General features: G+C 38.2%; 1 protein-coding gene and 1 long non-coding RNA gene across 2 annotated transcripts; both read left to right on the forward strand.

The window, feature by feature from the left end:
• The first annotated feature begins 4,309 nt into the window (after nucleotides 1–4,309).
• LOC124262684 (alternative oxidase, mitochondrial-like) lies at nucleotides 4,310–23,403 on the forward strand. Its single transcript, XM_046697200.1, has 11 exons — nucleotides 4,310–4,576; nucleotides 16,098–16,207; nucleotides 16,460–16,534; nucleotides 17,795–17,858; nucleotides 18,148–18,239; nucleotides 19,023–19,141; nucleotides 19,939–20,031; nucleotides 20,580–20,692; nucleotides 20,805–20,882; nucleotides 21,052–22,439; nucleotides 22,525–23,403. Exons 1-10 carry the CDS (start codon nucleotides 4,442–4,444, stop codon nucleotides 21,175–21,177), a joined length of 1,005 nt encoding a protein of 334 aa, XP_046553156.1. The 5' UTR covers nucleotides 4,310–4,441; the 3' UTR covers nucleotides 21,178–22,439; nucleotides 22,525–23,403.
• Nucleotides 23,404–23,740: 337 nt separating this feature from the next.
• On the forward strand, nucleotides 23,741–26,374 carry LOC124262686. Its single transcript, XR_006894668.1, has 2 exons — nucleotides 23,741–25,513; nucleotides 25,649–26,374. It is a non-coding gene; the product is annotated as an uncharacterized LOC124262686 (long non-coding RNA).
• Nucleotides 26,375–26,938: the final 564 nt, after the last annotated feature.

The raw sequence follows: 26,938 nt of genomic DNA on the forward strand, positions 1-26,938 counted from the left end.
AGCCGTGCTTTAATGATTTAAATATTGATAATGTTCGCTTGTATGGCAAACAAAGTTTTAACATTTAATGCGAAATTCATCATATCTTCAGTTGTTTTGAAAATGACTTGAAAAAAATTAGAGATAACGTGAATTAAATTGAACAAATCTTTAAATACAGATTGTTTTATTTATATATTTTTATATTTAGGAAATAAAGTTCGCTCTACCCCAATGTGTTTTGTAATAAAGTATAGTTTTGCCCTGAACTATTATAATTAAAGCACGAGGACGGTATCTTTTCTAAGATGCTAAATTTAATACTTAGGATAATTACGATTAATTTAAGGCAGAAAACAAACGACGGTGTCGGTGACCTAAATTAAGATTCCTCGCACAGGGCTAACTGGCGCGCTGTTCTATTGATGTGTCTGCCCCCCTACGTTAAGACGAACGTTACCAGAAAAAAAGAAATGATAACAGTTTGATGACTGTTTACGTTCGGATTAAATATCTTCTCTGAATTATTTTAATTACATCTGTCATTAACGTAAACCATATGGGGCAATATGAACGTCGCATTTCTACTACCAACGTAAGTTTAGATCAGTACATCCAGATGAAGCTCAGTAGTCAATTGACATTCCACGATTGCATTCGGGGAATGTAAACATTGCGAACGTTACCGTGTCGCTGAAAACTTATGAGTCGAATTGACACATTTTAACCGTCGTAAAACATAAACGTAATGTTTCCACCAGTAATGTTGGCTTGTCCCGGAATAATACGAGTTGGTCACGAATGCTGACATGCATCGTGACGTCGCTTACATTGTGACGTAATGTAAAATAATTCGATTACGAGGGGGCACACTAGAATGGCGCAGTGACGGGAAAACGTCATTCAATTGTTACGTCATCAAAAAACTATACCTTTATTGTCTGATAATGTTTGTTTTTTTCGATTGTTCTAACCGCTAGGCATCTTAGAAACAATAATATTCATGTCAAGGATGAATTGTGATGTCTTGAAAAGAATACCGATATCTTAAATTGGATACATGATATATAAGACAAAATATTATGGATGTCAACTTCTTCTTTATTGATAATGATATACATGTATAGGATTTAAATATATTTGAAAAGCATGTGTTTTAAGATATCAGTAATTAAACTCATGAGATCTTGCAATTAAATATAAATACCATTAATTAATTACGAGACCGATGCGCATGCTGTTGCTCACGGGATTGTCTGGTCCAGACTCGAATATTTATACAGTCCGCCGCCATATAGCTGGAATATTGCTGAGTGCGGCGTTAAACAACAAACCAACAAACCAATGTTGCTACTGGTCACGACTTCCGCTGTATAGATATAAGTTCATGCCAGCATATATTCCACAATGGACATTCGGCGTTTGTTTTCCAGCTCCTTGGCTAGCTTTCGTCGTCAATTTTCGAACCGGAAGAATTATCGGATTTGTAGTCTGAAATATTTGAAGTTACCTGTGAAATATTTTCCGTCCTCTTGGTGGACCACAATGATTCATTTACCGTTTTCTCATTTTACTTATTCCTACGTAAGTCCCAAAGCATTAAAGGTAGATTTAAACCTACTATTATTTTTAATCGTAGTATGTATGTTCTTTTAATTTATGGCAAGATTGTCAAATATTTCTGACAGCTGAAGGGATGATGTATTTCTTGATACTGTGATATTCTAGTTGATTTTACTGTCCTTCGTCGACAGGTTTTTATACTTTACATGTATTTATGGTGAATTCAAAACTTGTTCATAGTTTGGCTGAAATATTGCCGATGTGACTTAAAATCTTAACTCACTCGCTCATTTTACTTGTATCAAAGATCCCAAAATCTGATGTACCGATATCTTCAAAATAATTGATTTGATTTTTTACCAGCAACGGTCACAATTGATCATATCTTGAATTCAGTTAAAGATGAATTAGAACAGTTTATTTTCGCTATAAAGGCCAACGCCCACATACAAAAATGAGTGAGTGAGTGAGTTTAGTTTTACGCCACACTCAGCAATATTCCAGCTATACGGCGGCGGTCTGTAAATAATCGAGTCTTGACCAGACAATCCAGTGATCAACAGCATGAGCATCGATCTACGCAAAGGGAACCGATGACATGTGTCAACCAAGTCAGCGAGCCTGACCACCCGATCCCGTTAGTCGCCTCTTACGACAAGCATGGGTTACTGAAGATCAATATTTTAACCCGGACCTTCACGGGGCACATACAAAAATAACATACATTAATTGAATAACAATGACAAGGTGACAAGAAATTTACTTTAACACAGTAATCAATCATTTAGAAACACTTTCCTTCTACACAGTGATTCCTTTAATCAATTCAGCACAATTGTTGAGCAAGATAGTATTTTGAGATGTTAATACAGTTTTACATTTCCTGATAGTGGTTTGAAAAGTAATACAATGGAAGATATCTTATTCTTGAGCTATTGTAGACAGGACATTATTGTAGAAATGATATTCGTTTTCGATTACACGTAGGTCACACATTAAACATATTCTTTCTTCAAGAGGTACTCGTTCCCACCAACCCGTATTTACTCTAGTGAGAGTTCGGATGATCTTAATAGAAATAGCAGTCTCTGAGGTAACATTATCAGTATATAATAATGATTTAAATCCTTGATAAGTTGTAAATTAGATACAGTGAAACCTGTCGAAACCGGCACCCCACGGGACCGAAATAAAAAAAGGGTTTAGACAGGGTGTCGGATTAGACAGTGACGATCATTTTCCAACATGGCTGCCATTTACACTCGTCAATCTCTTTTATCTCTATGTCTTATGTCACAGTTAGAGATGTCATGAACTATCTTTTTAGGATATCGGTAACTGATTTTTAAAATCACAAATAAATTTAAGCCATCTTCATAAACTTTGAAAATATTATTATTATCTTTAAATATTACACCAATATTTTAAAAGGAACTTAAGATATCAGTAATTTCATAACAAATATGAAAATGGCTTGCCACACGCGTAAGTACTTTTTGTACTCTGTTCGAGTTTCGTTAGCCGTATAGCTGTGGTTGGTTTTACTTCTCTTCTCTGTGCAAAGGATGATGCTGTCATATTCCAATGTTCCAATGTATGCCTGCAACATATGTGCGTGAGTTTAGTTTTACGCCGCTTCTAGTAATATATCAGATATATAGGCTACACACCAGAAATGGGCTTCACACATTGTACCCATGTTGGGAATCGAACCTGGGTCTTCGGCGTTACGAGCGAACGCTTTAACCACTAGGCTACCCCACCGCCCCGTAACTCATATGTATATACCTTAGCCTGATGCCCTAAATGGAGTAACTTTCCTTGACTTTGATGTTTCATTTCGATCGTCAATAAAATATTGTGAATGAAATCAATTCGTTGTCTGCCAGCGTTGATCGTCGCCCATGCAATTTACCACAAGTTCCGAATGGATTATATACACACCGCTGTAGTTGGAACATGAATACATGTTGCGTAAAATAACATTCATTCATCTAATTCATTTTGTAATGGGGAAAGGAAGATCCTATTGTTGCGGGGACGTTGATCCTATCCTAACAACTCTGTTGAACTTCGAGTACGTACCGTAAATCCTCGAATAAGCGCGTGGCTAGAATACGGTCAACCGAAAGGAAACAAACGGCGAAACTTAATTAATTCCAACACCAAATTTTATATAGTTTTTATTCACATGGCCCTTAATAACCTAAGGTATCATCCCAAATTTAAATTTTGATACGTTATTTGTTGTGAAACATCCTGAAGACACATTTGAACCAAAACTGACAAAATACGTTTATGTACAAACGCCTCTTTAGAATAGACCAGAAATTAAGCCGGCATCGCCTATTTCAGATGCCTCAACCAGTATTTATATCATAAAATTGCATCGAATAAAGTTAATTTTGACGTTTATTGTGTCTACATTCCTTAGGTATTCCCTGACGACATCGCCTACGACCTTGCATCATTTGTGAAAGAGTTGAGGTCACTTTCTCGAGCCAGCGGATACCGCTCAGATCTGGTTACAACAACGGAAATTATTTGCAAGTTTTCAGTTTTTCTATACCTATATCTCATAATAAAAACACATCAAACCCATTTAAGTTAAAGTATATTGTTAATGCCACATGTTACTACTGACTGTGCCAAATACCAACTCCATACGAGGCCAATAATCGAGGGAATACCTTTCTTACCGTCCAAAGCTATTTATAAATACTTCAGGAAAGTCGTGACGAAATTATCCACGTGCGCATGCGCGGAAATAAAGCTAAACGAATAAATAGCTAGAGGTTCTCCCCAATGTCACCGTGATTGCAGCAGCAACAGTCTTTGATATTTGGGGAATATAGTGATCCATAAGTATTTATCATTGGCGAACAACACAAAACGAACGATGACAGCTATTCGAGTGGTTATGAAAGGACATGTCCAAGCAAGTCAGTGCTTAAAGTTGAAAAGTCTTGGGACTCACAGTTTTCTCGGCACCAATGGCACCGTTCCAAAACAACAACTTCTTTCAGGAACTGCGGTAAGAGAAATTATGATATGGTCATCAGACCAGTATTCACAATGCAAATTACATTCTTTTGAGACTTACCCTCCTCCATCCCCGAAAGAAACCCGTTTCCCCGAACAATAAGACCCCGGAAGTCAAACGCAGCAACATGTGTGCTCTCTCTGTCTAAAGTGGTACCTCGCTAATCCGAACTTTTCTGTACTGATAAGAAAAAATGAATATTTATAATCACGTGGTACTGGTTATTGTTTTTATAACTTTAGTTGTTGATTTCGTCATAGAAATCAGTCATCATTTCAAAAGGCACTTTTTTTCAGGATATGGAGGTGTTACAGTGTCAAATAAGCATAAACTTAAGACAAATTATATTACCTTTAACCATTGGCCATGTATTGGTGGGTAGGAGCGTGAGAATGAGTGGTTGTCCTTAAAAACTGATGCAGCTAAAAAGTCTAAAAAGTCTAAAACATTCATCACAACTCTTTGGCATGGGGAGTCCAGAAAAAAACACACTCTTCTGCTTTTTCAACTAAGGACGGTCATATGGATAAAAATTTGAATGTTATTTAGTGAACGGTGACTTATTATTGGGTGGAGGGGAGATTCATGACAAATAATGTTGCATGTATTCAAGATGGGAGGTGGGGAATGGGGAAAGGCCAGGAAAACAATGTTACATAGAATGGTAGGTTTGTGAGCTGAATATGATAGTCTCAATCTCTGCCCATCCCCAAGTTATAACATGTATGTTGTGTGATGTAACATGGGCGGATCCAGAAATTTTAGATGGGGGTGGAGGTGGGGGTGGTCAGGGGTAAAACCCTGAACCCCCTTGGCTCTGCCAACGCAATTTTGTTTTCAATGTGGTCTTAAGTCATTTTCAAAGGGGGTCGAACCCCTCCCTCCCCCTGGATCCGACACTGTGTAATGTACTTCATGTTGCATGTCATGATCTAGAGCCTGCAAATGTAACCATAGCTATCACTCTGTTATACAGACCCTGAAACAAATATATCAAATGTAGCCCTTGCAAGTCTAGAATGTGTGGCAAGTCAAGATTACCACAGTTTCAGTATCTTCTGATAATGAAGAAAGTCACTCGGCTCATCCACTTCAGCTGCACCTCAGGAAATACAGAATTTTCAAGGGTCTTACAGTCCCGTTGACCCTTTCAAAATACTGTGTGGCCAATTTATTACCCTAAGATGTTTTTATTTAACTTATCTTTAAACAACAACATTCAATCATCGGCAGAATGAGACGCAAAATGTTTCGCCATGATTTTTCCTGAACGGTCATGAAGGGAGATAGTTTATGATTAAAAATATCAAATTTGAGGTTTTGTTAAATGACAAGTGAAATACAGAAACATTTTATTTTGGGATATATTTATTGACACAAACAAATAAGAAATTATGGCAACAACTATATTTCCCAGTTTATACACATAATTGTATACGCCAACTCTAAAATTTTGAAGCAATGAACCGTTTGGCAGCCACATTCCATCTTAGGTCAAGGTCATTTGTACAACACGTGTAGTGTGTCACATGACAGATTAGGCGGGTGTATGGTTCGTACATCATGGCAAATCCGCCTACATGGTTTGGTATGCTTTGGCTATTGACCAATCAGAATTCGACAAATTTATCTTAAGAGTAATAAAAGCATGTATTGCTCTTTGAGAGCATGTTAATATATGTATTTGCAATACAATGTAATACATGTATTTGCATCCAGCCGATGTCAGATAGTAAACATAGCACCCATATGGGGTTTCGGGTGTAGGGCCTAACAATGCTGATTTTCAAGTGAAACAGACCAAAACCACTGTGCTTTTTCTGCTACCACATACTACTTAACGATATCCAGGTGCCTTTAAAGAGGTCCACTCCTTCAGTAACAACCTCCAGAGATACACCCCTTTGCTGGCCTCCTTCACACAGCTGCCAAAATGGAGGATATAACATGTATTATACCACAGACAAGGGCAACAATACTCAAACATGGAAAGTATTGAAATATGGATGGTTTTTTCTTCTAGGATTCAAATGTTTTTGATGATGGACCGACTGTTTTGACTCATGTTTTGTGCTAACTGTCATCTGGTGATTATCTTGTGATTATCTGACTCAAGTATATTGTGCTGGCAAGGCAGCTGAAAGTATTGTTGCTCTTTACTTTTACTCTTTGATCTTGTCGAATATGATATGGTGTTGATAAAATCTTGAGAACTGCTGCTTGCAATATTCCATGTTTAAAATATACTTTGTTACCTACAAGTATGGTACACAAAAGGTATACAATCCACCATTAACTAACCACAATAGGAATACAAAGCTTATATCCTTCTTAATCTGTATGTATTTACTGATGAAATACAATGACCTACTACCCTCTGATACAGCCATGAAGATATAATAATTCATCATGTTATATGCGTTCACAACAAATTACATTTGTTTTTCTCCTTTTTTTGAAAGTGGACTCATTCAGATAAACATTTATTATGAAAAAATGCTAAAACTGTTTCTGTTTTCAAACTCATTTTTGTTTACAATGGTTGTTTGTTTCTATGTACAGACAAGATAAATGGAGAGCTAGTGGTACAGTAATGATCCATTACTTCATGTTAGATAGGGGGCGGTGGGGTAGCGTAGTGGTTAAAGCGTTCGTTCGTCACGCCGAACACCCGGGTTCGATTCCCCACATGGGTACAATATGTGAAGCCCATTTCTGGTGTCCCCCGCCGTGATATAGCTGGAATATTGCTAAAAGCAGCGTAAAAGTAAACTCACTTACTCACTCACTCATGTTCGATAGGGACAGTACAGTCCATTTGAGTCAGAAACGGACCGATGAATTGCAAATTTTATCATTGTACAAAATTGCCACATAAATATAAATAGTACACATGTTTATCATTTACTAATACCCAACAGCTTTCTTATATTTGAAAATTTTCCGGACTCCACCAAAAAAGTTCTTTAAGAAACTATCATTAAAATTTTGACACAGTTCACTATTTGTTACGAGGGAGGAGTGCAGAAAGAGGGACAGCCAGGTGTGCGAGAAAGGATGGAGATGGCACAGCACAGGCTAATGAATCAATAACTTGATGGGCACTTGTGCTCGTGCTTCTCTAACACCTGGCTGTCCCTTTCTCTGCACTCCTCCCTCGTAACATATAGTGAACTGTGTCAAAATTTTAATGATACTTTTTTGGTGGAGTCCGGAAAATTTTCAAATATAAGAAAGCTGTAAGGTATTAGTAAATGATAAACATGTGTACTACATGTATTTATATTTATGTGGCAATTTTGTACAATGATAAAATTTGCAATTCAACGGTCCGTCTCTGACTCAAATGGACTGTAGTAACCAACAGTAAATGTTTCAAGTACAATCACAACAACAGCAGTGAGTGTTCACGTATATTAAGTCATATTCTTTATCAATACAAAAATATGCATCTATTGTTACAAGAAATAGTGATGTACATTTCTCATTTAGGGTTTTATACCAGAAAGTGAAAGGTTCCTGTTGTCATCCAAAGCCATATCATTCCAAATGATATTGAGTGACAGGGGTGGAAATAACTTTAAAATTGCTAGTGTACTCCGGTACAGTGGCACATGTAAAATCACTTGCCCTGATAATTTTTCCACTGTACTGGCCGTTTTCTTGTTGATTTTTTTAAATAAACAACATAATTAACATTGGAAAGTCAACTGGACACTGGTACAGTGTGATATACAAATTTGCTTGCCCGACAGAAAAAAACAGTGGACTCGGGCGTCGGGCAATGGGTTATTTCCACCCCTGAGTGAGTGAGTTTAGTTTGAGCCGCACTCAGCAATATTCCAGCTATATGGCCCGCGATCTGTAAATGATTGAGTCTGTACCAGACAATCCAGTGATCAACAGCATGAGCATCGATCTATGCCTTTGGGATACAATGACATATGTCAACCAAGTCAGTGAGATGACCACCTAATCCTGTTAGTCGCCTCTATCGACAAGCATGGGTTACTAAAGACCAATTCTAACCTGGATCTTGACAGGTTTTGAAATAGGTACAGTTTGACGAACCCATTCTTTGCAGTGGTATAGCTGCAGCATCACATCCATGCTGTCTCATGGCCTGATTGGAAAGTAGGACTAAATATACTAAACTGTGTAAAGTCACGTGAGTGTAGACATTCCACAAGCAGAGTGATACTGGACGGAGTGATGCCGCCCAATCCCCCCCCCCCAATGACAAGCATGGGTTGCTGAAGATCAATTCTAACCTGGATCTTCATGGGTTCCAATGGATTTTGAGAGATGGTACTTGTTGTTACCTTGTGCAAGGCATTACGGGGGCCTACACATGATGCATACACACACACACACACACACACACACACACACACACACACACAGAGAAACACAGTAAACTTGACAAGATACTCACCTTCAGTTAACCTCACCTTATCTCATTTTATTTCCCATTGGTAAACTTTGTGGATTCTTGTTTCAACTTATTACCACTCTAACTTCAACAGAGTTCTAGAAACTGTTAAAATGTGTAATATTTAGCTGTTGTGTCTGTTGCCAGTTCAGTTACAAGTGACTGTAAGTCGGCCTCATTTTGTTCTACGCAGATTCAATTTTACTCCAGAAATGGAAAATGGGATATATTTTGGTTACAATTGTGACGGTCAATGGTTTTATTTTGACAGATCACACTGCATATTTGATACAACTGAATCCTAAAAACATCGAACAATAATAAAGCCCCACCAAATATTTATTATTCGTGACTTTCACATTAAATTAGTGGACTTTGGACTATCCGTCATGTTTCTGGTGTTTTGAATGTATCTTTAGACACAGGTTTATCTTACTGTATAACAAAGTTCATTCTTTGTCTGAGAATGTTTCTACTATCACACCTTAAATATTACCAGCTATAGCTGTACACCCATGCAGCTACAGTAGACAGCATTTACAGCCAACTTTTTTGAAGAACTGATATTGAAGTGTTGTGTTTGTGGGTTTGTTTTGTCCCAGTCGCTTGTTTCATATTTTAGTCGAAAAGCATGTAACACACTATGGTTGTAGCAAACTATAATTGGCAGCCCTCTGAGTTTACTGTACCAGTTTAATTTTTTATCCCTCCGGGGGATATAGTCGACGCCTTGTCCGTCTGTAATAATTTTGTTTCTGGAGCATTACTCAAAAACTGTTCAATGGTTTTCAACAGAAATTGGTAGATATATCCAACAGAACCTAAGGGGGTGCCTTTTAGTGATTTTTGTCATTTTTATTCTTCTAGGATTCCATGGAAACATTTTGGACTTAGTCTTAAAGGGAGGGGTGGGCTTCGTTTCCAGAGCATAACTAAAAAAATGTTCAATATTTTTTTACAAAAATTGGTAAATATATCAAACAGAACCTAAACTGGTGCCTTTTGCATTTTACAGATTTTTGGCATTTATCATTTTCTCGGTTTCCATTGAAACGATTCGGACCTAGTCTCAAAAGGGAGGGGTGGGCTTCGTTTCCGGAGCACAACTCGAAAACCTTTCAATATCTTTAAGCAAAACTTGGCAGATATGTGAGGCAGATCCCAAAGTGGTGCCTTTTGCTATTTGCAGATTTTCATCATTTTTAATTTTCCCGGATGTAACTGTCAGATGATTTGTTCTTTCAAATATGTGGGGGCCAGGGGGATATGTCGTCTCCTGATGTCTCTTGTTTTATGAAGTAGAAAATTCTGTCATGTAAACAAGATTAACTTGATTCATTAGGTGAAATGTTCAGAAACATGTACTATATTAGAAGTGATTTGCCTAATATTATTTTAATGATATAAATTGTTGGTCAAATGGATGTACTTACTCACAAATCTTTAAGTTGGACAAAATGCTCAGAGTGGCTCTTGGAATGAACAACGGTGATCGGGTATTGAAAAGGTTATTAGCAATCTCAATGAAAGAAAAGGAGACATGAAATCTCACAAGCTTGGGATGGAGAAAAAGTATTTATTACTCATATGGGCGAAATATAACCAGTGTCATATATATCATATGTGCATATGTGCACCTATCACTTTTGCCTAGCAACCATTGTTTCTGTGTTTCATTGTCTGTGACGTCACTAAACAATTGAACGTGATGCCAATGAAGTGGGCCGTCACACTTGCTTACCGTGTTTTACTGCACAAATGTACATGCATAAAATGGATAATTTAAAGAAATTATCACTCGGGCAATACAAAATTTCACACTCGTTTCGTATAAGTCGTATGACACAGTTGCTCGTGTGATAATCTCTATATTTCTTCTTGACTTCCACAGAGATACAGTAAACATATCTTTGTGTGTGCGCTGTGGTACAAGAAAACAATGTTTCTGGCCCAGTGACATGTATATCTCATTGAGTGACATGACTAAGTTGACAGTTTGAGGAGTGGTGCAGTGGCCTGACAATCACACCATCAGACCACCAAGATGATATGTACTGCTGACAAGATAGACCAACCGTTTTATCTCCTCTGTATTTTCTCACTGATTTCAGCTGGAAAATCATCATGCCATTGAGTCTGACCAGTGTTGAAAGTAGTTCCGGCAAATTGTGTCCTTTCACTCTTGACACGTTATTTAGCTTGAATTGAGCCTCAGTTATAATGTAAATATTGAACTACATCACTTATTGCATAGTTGAGATTAGTATCTGGCTTTTGAAAATCAGGTTTAGTTTTTCACATTCTGGAACAGCTACAAAGTTTTGGAAAAAGGTGTGCTTGCATGATTCGAAGATTAGTGGATTAAGTGTTTGCTTGTCACACCGAAGTCCTGGGTTCCATTCCACACACAGGTACAACGTGATGCCCATTTATGGTGCGATACCTATTGTGACCTCAGTATCGAGATTTGTATCCATTTATGGCATAAAACCATACTCAGTCAGTCAGTCTGATATGTATCACACCATTAGGCACCTATATCTTGACACCCCTATTAAATATATATAGAATACTACACGAGGTCTCATTACATATGAATTATACGAAATGATTGTCCTTCCTATGATATCTGACCGAGTGAAAGCGAGGTCAGAAACCATAGGAAGGTCACGAGTTTCGTATAATTCGTATGTTATGAGACCGAGTGTGGTATTTTATTTATTATCCACGTCTTACATGCATTGAATTGACAAAATAGCGTATTTTTGTTATTGTTATGGTTTCAAACCGAAACCGGTTTCATAAAGAGGTTGCGGAAGAATTTTGTTCTGTAGTACACTTTTGCATGACGTCACACTGTATTGATGTCACTACGCCATTCTGGTCTGTCCCCTTGGTAACCGACGTCACGATGCATGTCAGTTGTCATCGCCTCTCGTACAGCCTCCTACAGTAAACTACTCTGTAGCACCCCGTTTCTTGGTTGCAACTGCTTCCCTCGGCTAACATCACTGGTGGAAACATTGCGTTTATGTTTTTCGACGGATATAATGTCTCAGTTCGACTCGACAATATTAAACAGCGACACGGCAACGTTCGCAATGTTTACATTCCCACAATGCATCTAAGTTGTAGAATGAATGAATTCACGTGTTTGTTATGAATGAACAAGTAGTTCCGTCACAACGTGACCTAACTGAGAGGTCATTGGTTATCCAATCAAATCGTTAGAATCTCAGGTCAAGTCGTTATGACACAGGTCAGCTCGATACGACACTCGTGTGACGTACGAGATTAGTATGCAACTACCCATACCTTCACCACGTGGGTAATAAATCATTTTATCGTTAGTAGGATATTTTGCATGAAGTTCCAAGGATTTGTGGTTATATGAAACTACCCCGCTAGGTCATACATGTACTTGTATAAAGTTGTCACTGCTAACAAATTAATATAATTCAGATGGTCAACGTTATATTTTATTAATATCATGGCTCTCTCAAAAACACCATGATAGATGGTGAAAATGGCTGTGTATAATGTATACAGTGTATTAACTTTTGAGATGGTCCCTATCATATGCCACTGCTTGTTGTTTGGTGTTGTTTAGGTAATTTCCAGCTGTATTATGAAATAAGCCTGTAAATAATCAAATCTGGACCAGACAAACCAGTGATTGATATTATGAACCTGCTGTGAGCTACGGTGCCACACATTCAACCAAATCACCAAGCCTGGCACCAGAAGCTGTTTAGTTGCCACGTATGACAAGAAAAACAATATAGATACAGGTTGGTGGTATCTGTTGACTACATATAGAATACACTCAAGACGTTTTAACAATGGACCTATGTAGGTGCAGACACAGAACTAAGTGCTTGTGCTCTGATTTTATACTGGAACTGGGAACAATGCATTTTATTTCAGAAAAAAACACAACAATTATTGAGTGACAGAGGCTGAATTTTATGACTACACAATATGTGGCACATTAACCCATGTTTCACTTACATCTAGGCCTAACTAAACTATTGAAGGTGTAGACAACAGGCAACATGGTTCTGTTCACTTAGCGTTGCACATAATTAAAACGACCCCTTAGTGTTTCAAGGAAAGCTCTTGCATCAGTTGGTACACTTTGAATGTCATGCTGTTGTTGCAAAATGTCATGCTATGGTTTGATGATGTCATGATTTTGTTTAACATTGTCATGCTATTGTTTGAAAATGTCTTGCTTTTGTTAAACCCCAGAACCTTTTACATACAGTTATACCAAGGAATTCTGCCGTCAGGAGACATTTTTATTCAACCAGTAATTTGAAAACTATTGGTTGGTTGTTTACAGCAATTTACAAATTTGGACTTAGAAAGGTTGTTCAACCATTAACTTGAAAAGTATTGGTAAAAATATCTTCAAATTTGGAAAACAGAGGTGTTGTGCTAAGTTTGGTTCTAATTTTCGAATTTGTGCAAGAGTTGCTTGATTTATGCATTTTGAACTTTAAGAAAACCAACAAAGGAATTCTTTTTCAACCAATAATCTGGACACATTTGAATTTATTATTTTTGAATTTGGAGATCACCCTCCATTTTGATAGGTGAGGGGCAGTGAAAAGTGATTTTTTTATATTTTTGATTTATCGAAAATTATCACAAAATACATCTTTTGAACTTTTGGGGGGAAAGTCAAATTAGTTAAACCAATAAACTTACAATCATTTAATGGATTGTTTTTGGATTTGGGAAATGACTTCTTTGTTTATCAAGGTACTGTAAATTTATCTCCGCAAATAGGCAAGGAGGAAAAATGCAACAGATTATTTCCTCTATCATCAACTTAGCAGAGTGAAGTCCTCATGTACTATATCTCCATTTGGATCAGAACTGTCATACTCGTGCATATGCGGATGGACCTATTCCGACCCTCCATGAGCTTAATACTCATGATACATTATGGCGTAGCTACCACAATTTGTTCTACACAAATGTGATTGAAATAATGGAGGTTTATTTCTGGAGAAATCCGATAGTGGTTGCAAACCATTATCTGAGAGATATCACCACGAGGGGCGTCTCAGGTATACACCAATTCGATCCATGGTCCTCGCTACAGCAGCTGACAGTTCCTCGGAGAAGACAAGTCAATTCCAACAGATTTTGCGTATCTTATAACCAATATTAAATAGCTTCCATGCCATATATACTTCACTTAAAGTCTCCTTTTTCATCATCACAGTACGTTCATGATTACATCACAAGCCAACATACAAGCGTTCGGTTCTGCCACAGAGTTTATTTATCTATACAGCCTACCTGGGGTTATTCATATCTTAAGAGTAATACTGAGCGGTCGTTACATGATAAATGCATTAGCTGGTCAGTCTCTTCACAGTTTTGGCTATTTTATACATAACTTAAGTTAATTAAGCTAACAAACTCACGAGGTTTACTATTATATAGGTAACCCAAGCTAATTATGCTGTAAGCATAGTACTATACTCATATTATTAAAAGATATATTGGCTAACAAACTCTAAGGGTTTGCTATTATATAGGTAGCTTAAAACTTCATATCTTAAGCAGGTACTATGTTTATATCATATAAGTAGATTAGCTAACAGAGCTCTAAAGAGTTTTTTTTTTGCTATTTGGCTTAAGTATCATCATATTTCTAAGCAATATGGTTATATTATAACATGTATTAGCTAACAAATACTACAGAGCCTAGCTATTATATATGTAACTTAAACTATTCATATCTTAAGCGCAGTACTATATGTTTATATCCTTATAGGTAAAGCTATCAAAATAGGGTTTTGCTATTATATATTTAAACCCAAGTTTCATCATATTTTAAACTTTAACAAAGCATGTATTAGCTAACAAACTCTGGAGCTATTATTTGTAGCTTAAGTTTTCCTTCATAAATCAATGCAGGTTTATATCATAGCTAACAAACTCTAAAGCTATTATACAAGTAGCTAGTTTTCATCATATCTTAAGCAGTATGTTTACATTATAAAGTGATATAACCAAACCGGGTTTTGTTATTATCATATATAGCTTAAGTTTCATTAGCTATGTTTTAACATAAAAGTATATTAAACTCTAGGAGTTTAGAGTTTTTTGGTTATACTATGGCTTATTAGTTAATAATATCTACACAAGTTTTTGGCTATTATATTCATGTAGCAAGTTAATAATATCTTAAAACTTAATGCTATACTCATATTGTAAAATATATTAGCTAACAAACTCTGGAGTTTTGCTATTATATATGTAGCTTAAGTTCATTATATCTTAAGCACACTACTATACTCATATTGTAAAATATATTAGCTAACAAACTCTAATGGAGTTTTGCTATTATATATGTAGCTTAAGCTAATTATAATCTTAAAGCACACTACTATACTCATATTGTAAAAATATATTAGCCAACAAAACCCTACAGAGTTTTACTATATATATGTAGCTTAAGCTAATTATATCTTAAGCTCAGTACTATACTAATATTATAAATATATATTAGCTAACAAACTCTACAGAGTTTACATATATATATGTAGCTTAAGTTAATTATAGCTTAAGCACAGTACTATACTCATATTATAAAAATATATTAGCTAACAAACTCTACAGGTTTGGCTATTATATATGTGGCTTAAGTTAATTATGGCTTAAGCACAGTACTATACTCATATTATGTAAAATATATATTAGCTAACAAACTCTACAGGTTTTTGCTATTATATATGTATAGCTAAAGCCATTCATATCTTAAGCTCAGCATTATATCTATATCATATAAGTATATTAACTTTTGGATTTAAAGCTTACAATCATTTAATGGATTGTTTTTGGATTTGGGAAATGACTTCTTTGTTTATAGAAAAGTGCAGTGCAGGGTTTGAGAGAGATCTTGTATTTTTGTCAAGAATGATAATTATTAATTGTTGTACAGCTTTACGTTATGATGACATCATGCCTTTGCAAGTCTGGTCAGTTGTTATGAAGTGTCACTTTATCGTCACTGGAAATATATTAAGGATGTGTTTTAAAGGCTTTTCTTTCTCCTAGATGTTTACTCGTCGCCTGGCAACAGACAAAGATGTTCAGGACAATATCAAGAATTTCAAGGAAGGAAAATTTGACAACATGCCAGATCCCTCTCATCTTGAACACTTTAGGTAAGGTGATACATTTCTGAATAATGTTGTAGTGGTTTTGTCATCCATTGAAGGAGCCGTCAGCAAATCAGGTTTCAAAGTTTTATGTAAGAATGAGACAGGCATCTCTAACAAATTTGTGTATATGACAAAAAAAAAACAGGGAGTTCTGAATGAAAATGGACAATAATCCACATTTTGTGGAAAACTGGCTGCAATGAGATCCTAGACATTAATAGCTTTTCTTTAATTATGACTTCTATATTTTGACAGGTCTGGGAAAAGTGACCCTCTCTCTATGAAAGAGAAACCTCCCATTGGAACGTACACCATGCCCCATCCCATATGGTATGTAGACGTACCATTCCCAGCTGTTCTGAACTCAACTCTTGTCCATGTGTGTGTTTCTCAGTTGTTGTGGGCTGTGGGGTAGCCTAGTGGTTAAAGTGTTGGCTCGTCACGCCGAAGACCCGGGTTCGAATCCCCACATGGGTACAATGTGTGAAGCCCATTTCTGGTGTCCCCCGCCGTGATGTTGCTGGAATATTGCTAAAAGCGGCGTAAAACGAAAACTCAGTCAGTCAGTCTCAGTTGTTGTTCTTGATTATCCCATTTTGGCCACGAGGTCTTGAATACGAATAAACTTCTTCTTCTTCTTGATTATCCCCTGCATCACATCTCCGTCCTATCATGATATCCACAATGGACTACTCACAGTCAACACTTTGTTTTGAGTCGGTCCTAATTATGTGACACTATAATAACTGTAGAAATTCTTGCCTTGTTGACTGCCAGTGAGTGTGATAGTGAGTTTTTGTGCTGCTTTTAGCAAAATTTGTGCAATATCATAGCAAGCAAACCAGAAATAGTTGTCACATATTGTGGGGAATCAAATGTTTGGCATGGCGAACACTTAAACCACTACCGGTAAGCTAAAGCCCCCTGTTGCAGCTTCAACTGGGACCATCACTCCCATGGCTTATACTGACTGACTGATTTTGGTTTTACGTTGCTTTTAGCAATATTCCAGCAACATCACGGCGGGGGACACCAGAAATGGGCTTCACACGTTGTACCCATGTGGGGATTCGAACCCGGGTCTTTGGCGTGACGAGACAACGCTTTAACCACCACCCCCCCATGGCTTATAACCAGGACAAGATCACTTGAAGTTTAACATACATATATATACCAGTAAAATAAGTATACCATAAATATGATGAAGGCTTGTGATGTCTCTGATGCACTGGAAACATTTTGATTGTTTTTGATATGTTCTATGAAAAAGCAAGGCTAAACATCCAATAGTTATGATGTCGCTAAGTGCATCTTTAAACAACAAACAAACAAGTATATTTATTAGTGCCTCACTCATAATGTGACTTTTGGGCAGGAAAACAGTGACTTCCATTTTTTTCTGTCTTTGACTTTTTGTCATAATTTTCTGCCAAAATGACTGGACTTGTTTACATTAAACATTCATCATTCAAAATCAGTTGTGACAGTCTTTCAGTATCATGACACATTTAATATTGTGAGTGTGTATTGCCCAAGCCCTAATGTACATATGTCTAGATATGTCTGATCATGATAATTGTCCATTCACAGGAATGAAGGTCAACTGCATCAAGTCAAAATAACTCACAAGGAGCCTGAAGGAAAGGTAGAGAAGGTGAGAGTTATCTCCCATGATCAAATATCTTTGGGTATTTTTTAATGAAGAACTCAAAAGTATGTGCTAAAATGTTATTGTTTAGGGCGAAGATGACTATACATGTGAACATTATTGATAAGCTTTTAATTATGGTTAATTATGGTAGTAATGATTACATGCCAAAAGTTCTGATTTCAAAATAAGGTTACATATGAAATACATGTAGCATGAAATAATGGGATCTTTCAGCCTACTGTAAAGGACTCATGGAACAAAACTTAACACTACCATTTGTTCGTTTATCCAGATGGCCTTCATGACTGTCAAGGTATTCAGAAAGGGGTTTGACATCTTCTCAGGGTTTATATTTGGACAGCGGAATGAAAAAAAATGGCTTACGTAAGTACACATTACAAATCTCTTACACAGTGAAAGTCCAGGATTGTTGGTTAATCTTTAATGATCTTTAATATTTCATGGTGTTTTGATGATTCTTGCTGAACCCAGAGCAAACACTGATTGCCCAATGTAATGAAAGGCTGTGGGGGGATCTTAGGCCTATGTGAGTGTCTTAGACAATTCAGCCTTTTTCCCTTATGATATAAAGTGTGAAAGTTGATGGTAATAATGGGACATCCAGACAGAACACAAATATTCCTTCTGTGGTACTCTCCTTTGTGTGTAGATGCCATTTTGTTGGGAAACGGCAGGGTGTCTAAACTATTTGCAACAATATCATGACTCAGACACTTTTACTAACATTTGTAATTGGTGTGTTAAAATTATTTACATAGTACAGAAATCAGATGTGCTTTATCTAGTTATACAGAGAACTGAGAATGTCAACACTGATTTGACGATTCGGCAACATCTGATGCAAGCTCTGGTATATGGGGTTGTTGCACACTGAAAACACTCATGTGTGAGTGAAAGATCTGATTTTGATGAAACTAGGAGTGTTAAATAATATCCCGCCAATGCACAGTGACTGGATCATTAGGATCAGGAACTGTTATTTGTGAAAACATGATATTCTTGTCATGTCATCAATTTGGATTGAAATTATTGGTATTTAATTACCTACACTGCAAATGATATTAATGAAATGAGTATATATTAACAATTCTGTCCAAAATACCAAAATATGTGTTAATGCCAAAATTATTATTGTATGTTATACAGAAGAATCTGTTTCCTGGAGACTGTCGCTGGTGTTCCTGGGATGGTGGCGGCAATGGCGCGGCACATGAAGTCACTGAGGATGATGCAGAGGGATTATGGATGGATTCACACTCTGTTAGGTACAACCTCATTGAAATATATCAGCTACAGTCAGACCTCGTTTATCCGAACACTTTGGTTTTTTATTGAATTGTTTGGACAAACGAATCATTCGGATATCTAAATCAGGACCTAGATGGTCGGCTACACGTGAAAACACCATGTGACCTCATCTGTCGATCAAAAGACAGCAGCCAATCACGAAACAGCTCTGCTGTCATCCACGCCTTTGTGTTGTTTCTATATCTAGCATACACCTCCATCTTTGTTTATGCTTACTCAATCAACGATTCGAATCAGTGTCAACGCAATGTCAGACTTTAATTGTTTCTTCTCTAATTAACCTACACGCCCTTTGATAAATGTTCAATAAACAATGAATGAACTAGCAGCCAGCACAATGTTTTGACAAGCGGTAGACATGATAGACTTCGTGTTTTGATACCTCGCCGACAACAGACCTTGGGTTTTGATATAGGATAGAGCACTGTTGAGGAGCGGTAAACATCAGACATCTTACCGACGACAGCCTTGGTGTTCGGATATACGAGGCAAATTGTACAAATTTATCTGTTTCGTTACCAAAATTGACCGTTCGGATACGGAAACCGAACATTCGGATATACGAGGTAAATTGTAACTAAAAAATTTCGTTTTTTGTGAAGCATGTTCGGAAACCAAAGTATTCGGATATCTGAAGTTCAGATATACGAGGTCGGACTGTATATGTGATAATTCCCCTTTTCTTCAATACCCTTTTGTTATACACCAGTCAATGTATATTTCTCTGAACCCATCTTTCCTCATATTATTCCAGAGGAGGCAGAAAATGAACGGATGCATCTCCTCACAGCACTGCAGCTGAAACAACCATCTGTTTTTTTCCGACTTGCTGTCATTGGTTCACAGGGTAAGTTGTAGCTTTTTCCAGCGGTTATAACAAGGTTTGAATCTTAAGTGAGTGAGGAAAGCATGAGAAGTGATGCAGATTTAAATGTTTCCCATGCCGGTGAAATCCAAGAGAAGTAGTATATGGCTTGTTTGATATACCTGTTAGTTTTAGTAAATTAGGATCATTCATTAGGTAACTGATGTTTAAGGTAATCCAGCTGAATATACACATATACAGTTGTTCCTGCTGGGGGACAGTTGCATATTTGTCGGATCATGATTATTATGTCTGTAACACATCCTCTAGTTGATAAAGCTTCTTGTGTGGGTTATTATAATAAGGGGCGGTGGGGTAGCCTAGTGGTTAAAGCACTCGATTGTCATGCCAAAGACCCAGGTTCGATTCCCCACATGGGTACAATGTGTGAAGCCCATTTCTGGCATCCCCCACCGTGCTATAGCTGGAATATTAGTGGCATAAAACTAAACTCACTCACTACTATTATAATAATGTCTGTTGGTAGCTACTATGTATTCAGTGTTTTATAAGCTAATGATGTGTTTTAGGGGTGTTTGTGACCATGTTTGGCCTGACATACTTCATCAGCCCTCGGTTCTGTCATCGCTTTGTTGGGTACCTGGAAGAGGAGGCTGTTAAAACATACACCAAATGTCTAGAAGTGAGTCCATCAACACCTCTCGCTAACCTAGCTATAGCTGCTGTGTTCAGAAAACGTTTCTTTGCCTTTCAGTATATATTTCTGAGACCTTACATAAGTCTTCTGATTGCAGGACATAGAGAATGGTCCAATGTCTCACTGGAAGACCCAGGCAGCGCCAGATGTGGCTGTGCGGTACTGGAAACTAGGGGTAAGGAACTGTAATGGTGATAATGGCTACACGACAGTAATGTTCCGAGTAGTGGATGACTTGATGAACCAGGCATATCTATAATGCACTTTAGAATTTTACATTCAGACATCAAATATCGGAATGACTATTACTATAACAGCACCTCATACATTCTCGACCGTTTCAGGCTGATGCTACCATGAAGGATGTGATTCTAGCCATACGGGCAGACGAAGCTCACCACCGACTGGTCAACCACACTCTGGCCTCCATGAAGAGCACGGACCATAACCCGTATAAGCCTGGGCAGTAGGGAACATGTTGAGAACACATATATACATTTCAAAACTCATTGGAAGCTAATACAAACATGGACAGTCAAGGATGTGTTAGGGGACCACACACCTGGACAGTCAAGGATGTGTTAGGGGACCACACGCCTGGACAGTCAAAGATGTGTTAGGGGACCACACACCTGGACAGTCAAGGATGTGTTAGGGGACCACACACCTGGACAGTCAAGGATGTGTTAGAAGGCCACCCACCTGGACAGTTAAGTCAAAGATGTGTTAGGGGACCACACACCTGGACAGTCAAGGATGTGTTAGAAGGCCACCCACCTGGACAGTCAAGGATGTGTTGGGAGACCACACACCTGGACAGTCAAGGATGTGTTAGGGGACCACACACCTGGACAGTCAAGGATGTGTTAGAAGGCCACCCACCTGGACAGTCAAGGATGTGTTGGGAGACCACCCACCTGGACAGTCAAGGATGTGTTAGGGGACCACACACCTGGACAGTCAAGGATGTGTTGGGAGACCACACACCTGGACAGTCAAGGATGTGTTAGGGGACCACCACACACCTGGACAGTCAAGGATGTGTTGGGAGACCACCCACCTGGACAGTCAAGGATGTGTTGGGAGACCACCCACCTGGACAGTCAAGGATGTGTTAGAAGGCCACCCACCTGGACAGTCAAGGATGTGTTAGAAGGCCACCCACCTGGACAGTCAAGGATGTGTTAGAAGGCCACCCACCTGGATGGTCAAGGATGTGTTAGAAGGCCACCCACCTGGATGGTCAAGGATGTGTTAGAAGGCCACCCACCTGGACAGTCAAGGATGTGTTAGAAGGCCACCCACCTGGATGGTCAAGGATGTGTTAGAAGGCCACCCACCTGGATGGTCAAAGATGTGTTAGAAGGCCACCCACCTGGACAGTCAAGGATGTGTTAGAAGGCCACCCACCTGGATGGTCAAGGATGTGTTAGAAGGCCACCCACCTGGATGGTCAAGGATGTGTTAGAAGGCCACCCACCTGGATGGTCAAGGATGTGTTAGAAGGCCACCCACCTGGATGGTCAAGGATGTGTTAGAAGGCCACCCACCTGGACAGTCAAGGATGTGTTAGAAGACCACCCACCTGGACAGTCAAGGATGTGTTAGAAGACCACCCACCTGGACAGTCAAGGATGTGTTAGAAGGCCACCCACCTGGACAGTCAAGGATGTGTTAGAAGACCACCCACCTGGACAGTCAAGGATGTGTTAGAAGGCCACCCACCTGGACAGTCAAGGATGTGTTGGGAGAACTCCACACCTGGGAGACCACCCACCTGGGTCAAGGATGTGTTAGGAGACCAGACAACTGAACAGTCAATGATGTGTCAGGAGACCACCCACCTGGATAGTCAATGACGTGTTGGCCAACCCCCACACCTGGACAATTTGAAATGTATGAAAACATATCAGGAAGAAAAAGTCCCACCACATTTGATCAAGTTTATGCTTTTATGCATTTTTTTCTTCTCGTCTCTAACTACGTAAACTTGGATATGTTTTCAACAGTCCAATGTACTCATTCATGTATATATTTGTAGCTGTGACTGTTGTCATTTCTTTCTACATATTTACAAATACTGTTGTTTGTGCTGTCGTCATCAGTACTTGATGGACTTGTTTATACGACGTTCCTCCATCACCTGTGAACATACGGGGGCAGCCCGTTCATCAGTGGTTATTATATACATGCCCTTTGGCCTTTGACCTGTAATAGAAGTAGAGCTGCACATGTTGTCAAGGGAGAAATGTTGCAATTTGTGCCATTGTCAGGTCACAGGCTGGAAACGTGGTTAAAAATAGCAATTACACAACAAGCCTTCATATGGACTCGTGAGTAATGGAGGAATATAGCTGTGAAGTGTTGATGATGATAAAATATAATCTGTTTTATTAAAAGGAACAAATCTCATTGTATGATTCTTTTTCTCTTGTTAAGTTTAAGCATTGACATGTTGTTTGCAAATGGTTTTGTATCCAGTTTTGTCAAATGTTCCAGAGTTTATTAGACAAGGTATAGATCTTGTAGTCAGGCTTCATGACTGGGATGATCAGATGTCAGACTAACTAAATGGCTGGGGCCATTGCTCATAATATCAATCACTGGTTCAGGCCTTATTTCCCTCCAGCCACTATCATATAGCCAACATATAGCGGAGCATGACATTTAACAAGAAACAAAGGCATGTATAGTAAGTAAGTGTTTATTTATCTTCAAGTTTGAATCAAGCTACATATCTGACAGCCCCTGTCGACACAGTGTGCATGTGTCAAGGGTATATGTGTACAGTCTAAGTAAACTTAGGCGCAGTGTTATTCGTTACACTGGTATACTTAGTCTAATAAACCCTAGTAGAAGATCGCGTCACCTAACCTTGAGCAACCTATGACCATCCAATCAAACGCGAGACAGACAAACAGATTTAACCAATCAGACAATGGCTACTATTTCGGCAGGACTTACAAAATGGCAACAAACGAAAATCCACATAAAACACAGATATTTGACCTGCAGTATATATGCTCAGGGGCTTCTGATGACAGTTACTATTAGCTTATATTTCCACAAGATGACATCGAATATTGACAAAAATGCGACCATTTACTCGCTGTTGTGAATAATGGTGTCCTCCATGTGCTTCACTCAGAAGCGATTGTGCAGAAAAAAGCATTTGGAATCATTTTTGAGGTAAAAGTTCAAACAGTATGTGTGAAAATTAACTTTGACGATTTGGTAAGCTGTGTTCTGATTGGTCAATTCAAAAGGTTACCTGACGCGACCTTCTACTAGGGTTTGTTAGGCTCAGTATAGCAGTGTAAAGAATAATACTGAGCCTAAGTTTACCTTGACTGATATGTGTACTGTAGGTAGGTAGGTATATTTATCATACAGTTTTTATTGTAACTGATATTTTATTTCTGAGTCCCTTTCACATATGAGACCAGACGCTCAGTGGAGTGGCTGGCTCAAGAAAGAAAACATGCACAGTATTTATGGGTTATTATTATGCAGGTTGTTACAGACAATAACATTGATGTCAGAAGAATGTTTTTTGTGGATTCAGATTTCTTTTAAATTTGTACTCAAGTTTACTCACACTTTGTACTAAGCCAGAAAAAAACATAAGGCCATATACTTCATTATTAAACCAAAACATTATGAAATATAATGAAATCTATACAGAGGTTTGAGTAAACAAAGGACAATGTACATATCAATTACTAGTGAGCTAGAGAAGCTAATGGACCAGTTAGCTACTTCAAGGTACACCCACTTGGTATAAACCAAATAATTTCTTTCAGTGATATGCATTTATCATTTGTGTTGTCCATGCAATAAGCAAATCATATACAATATGATGTGATAAATATGGAAATGAGATTCCCTGGCAGAAACTACTTTAGATGACGTCTGAACATAGATGTTTCATTTACTTCCTAAAACACTATTAATGTCCGTGCTTAAGTGTTTCAATAGTGGTTTCCTGAAGCTTTTGTAAACAAACATGAGTGAAATTAATTTGATACTATATCATCCACTGACTTGTGTTCCTACACAGTTTCAAAAATGATTTAATTCAATTTGTTTTAAGAATTAAGTTATGTGATCAAATGAGTGTCTTCATACCATGACGATTTATTTTCTGGTTCTTTTTGACCAAACCCAGAATATACAGGATATTGATATTTAGCAACAGCATACGTGACTTTTATGCACGGAAGTATTCTCTCATGCCACCTGATAATTTGTTTTAAAATGGCTTCGGTGCAGCTATACTGGACAAAGTTTTCATTTCCATGCATTATTTGTGTACCATGCTCTGTCTTGGCAGATTTCATTGTATGTTGATAGAGAAAAAGATCAACTGTTGCACTTTCCCAAGGGTTATTTTTGCCTGGTTTTATTTCATGTATTTTACAAACATGACATTCATAGTTTACACATATAAGTTTTAAGAAATACATGCAAACATGCAAGAGATGAAACAAAGCTATATCATTGAGAAGCAATGATCCAATGGATATCATAATATATAAAGACCTTAGCCTCTGTATATTTGTTTATATTATACATATATATTTACCATTGTTAAGCAGTACAGAAAGAATGAATGTGCAGTGTAGATGTGTGTTTGAAAGGAAACAGAAATTCAGAATCTGTGTTATTTGGTATTTTTTATGTAGGTAAAAGAGGACACCTTGAGTACACTCTTTGCTTGTTTTGTAGCAGGGATTCTGAAAACATTTATGATAACATCCAGGAGCCCAGGTCTAGTTTAGTTCAGGGAGACCAGTTCTAGTCTAGGTCAGGGAGCCCAGTTCTAGTCTAGTTCAGGGAGCCCAGTTCTAGTCTAGTTCAGGGAGCTCAGTTCTAGTCTAGGTCAGGGAGCTCAGTTCTAGTCTAGTTCAGGGAGCTCAGTTCTAGTCTAGTTAAGTCTAGTTCAGGGAGCCCAGTTCTAGTCTAGTTCAGGGAGACCAGTTCTAGTCTAGTTCAGGGAGATCAGTTCTAGTCTAGTTCAGGGAGCTCAGTTCTAGTCTAGTTCAGGGAGCCCAGTTCTAGTCTAGTTCAGGGAGCCCAGTTCTAGTCTAGTTCAGGGAGCCCAGTTCTAGTCTAGTTCAGGGAGCCCAGTTCTAGTCTAGTTAAGGGAGACCAGTTCTAGTCTAGTTCAGGGAGCTCAGTTCTAGTCTAGTTCAGGGAGCTCAGTTCTAGTCTAGTTCAGGGAGCCCAGTTCTAGTCTAGTTCAGGGAGCCCAGTTCTAGTCTAGTTCAGGGAGACCAGTTCTAGTCTAGTTCAGGGAGACCAGTTCTAGTCTAGTTCAGGGAGCCCACTTCTAGTCTAGTTCGGGGAGCCCAGTTCTAGTCTAGTTTGGGGAGCCCAGTTCTAGTCTAGTTCGGGGAGCCCAGTTCTAGTCTAGTTCAGGGAGCCCAGTTCTAGTCTAGTTCAGGGAGCTCAGTTCTAGTCTAGTTCAGGGAGACCAGTGTACTTGTCACCCTGGGAGTGTTAAAGTATGACATATATGGGACTGTGATATCTGTTTATGCCTTCTTGTATTCATGCAATATGTCCTGAAGCTCTTCATTACCACATTTTGTCTCATATGGTTATGTTCTTGACATTTTACAGATGTTGTATTTATATAAGAGTTTAATAAATAGTTATACTGTGTATAGTTGTACCGTTGTACTGTACAATGCACAAAGGGATCCAGAGAGGATGAGGTGGTACCCCTCCATTTCCAGTCATCTTAGTGTCAGTCTTCATCTATATCTTCAGCCATGTGTTATGCTTTATTTTCATTGTATTTGGATCCCATGGATCATTACTATTGATATGAATCACTGGTTTGTCTGGTCCAGACTCTTAGTCATACAGCTGGGTTATTGCTGAGTGTGATGTTAAACAACAAAGTGTCACAGACTGATGAGTATGTAAAAGATATGAATGTATAGAATTGGAAGCTAATGGTTACAGAATTTATTTGTCACACTGAGTGGGAAAAATAAATACCTCCTTGTAAAGACCATTCATGTTGACCCCTAATCTGGTATTGGGCTGCAGACAGTAAGGGTGTTCTTTCCATCCCTTACTGAGGGCTGTGGGGTAGCCTAGTGGTTAAAGCGTAGCCGGTCTCAGTTCAGTGGGAATGTTGTTTGAATTGACACTAAACCATACAACGTCTTACTGTGGTTAGGGACCATTCATAATTTATGGCTAGGGGGGTGATGGTGA

The sequence above is a fragment of the Haliotis rubra genome, unplaced genomic scaffold, assembly GCF_003918875.1.
Source record: "Haliotis rubra isolate DU_JTF1 unplaced genomic scaffold, ASM391887v1 Scf85, whole genome shotgun sequence".
Classification (NCBI taxonomy): domain Eukaryota; kingdom Metazoa; phylum Mollusca; class Gastropoda; order Lepetellida; family Haliotidae; genus Haliotis; species Haliotis rubra.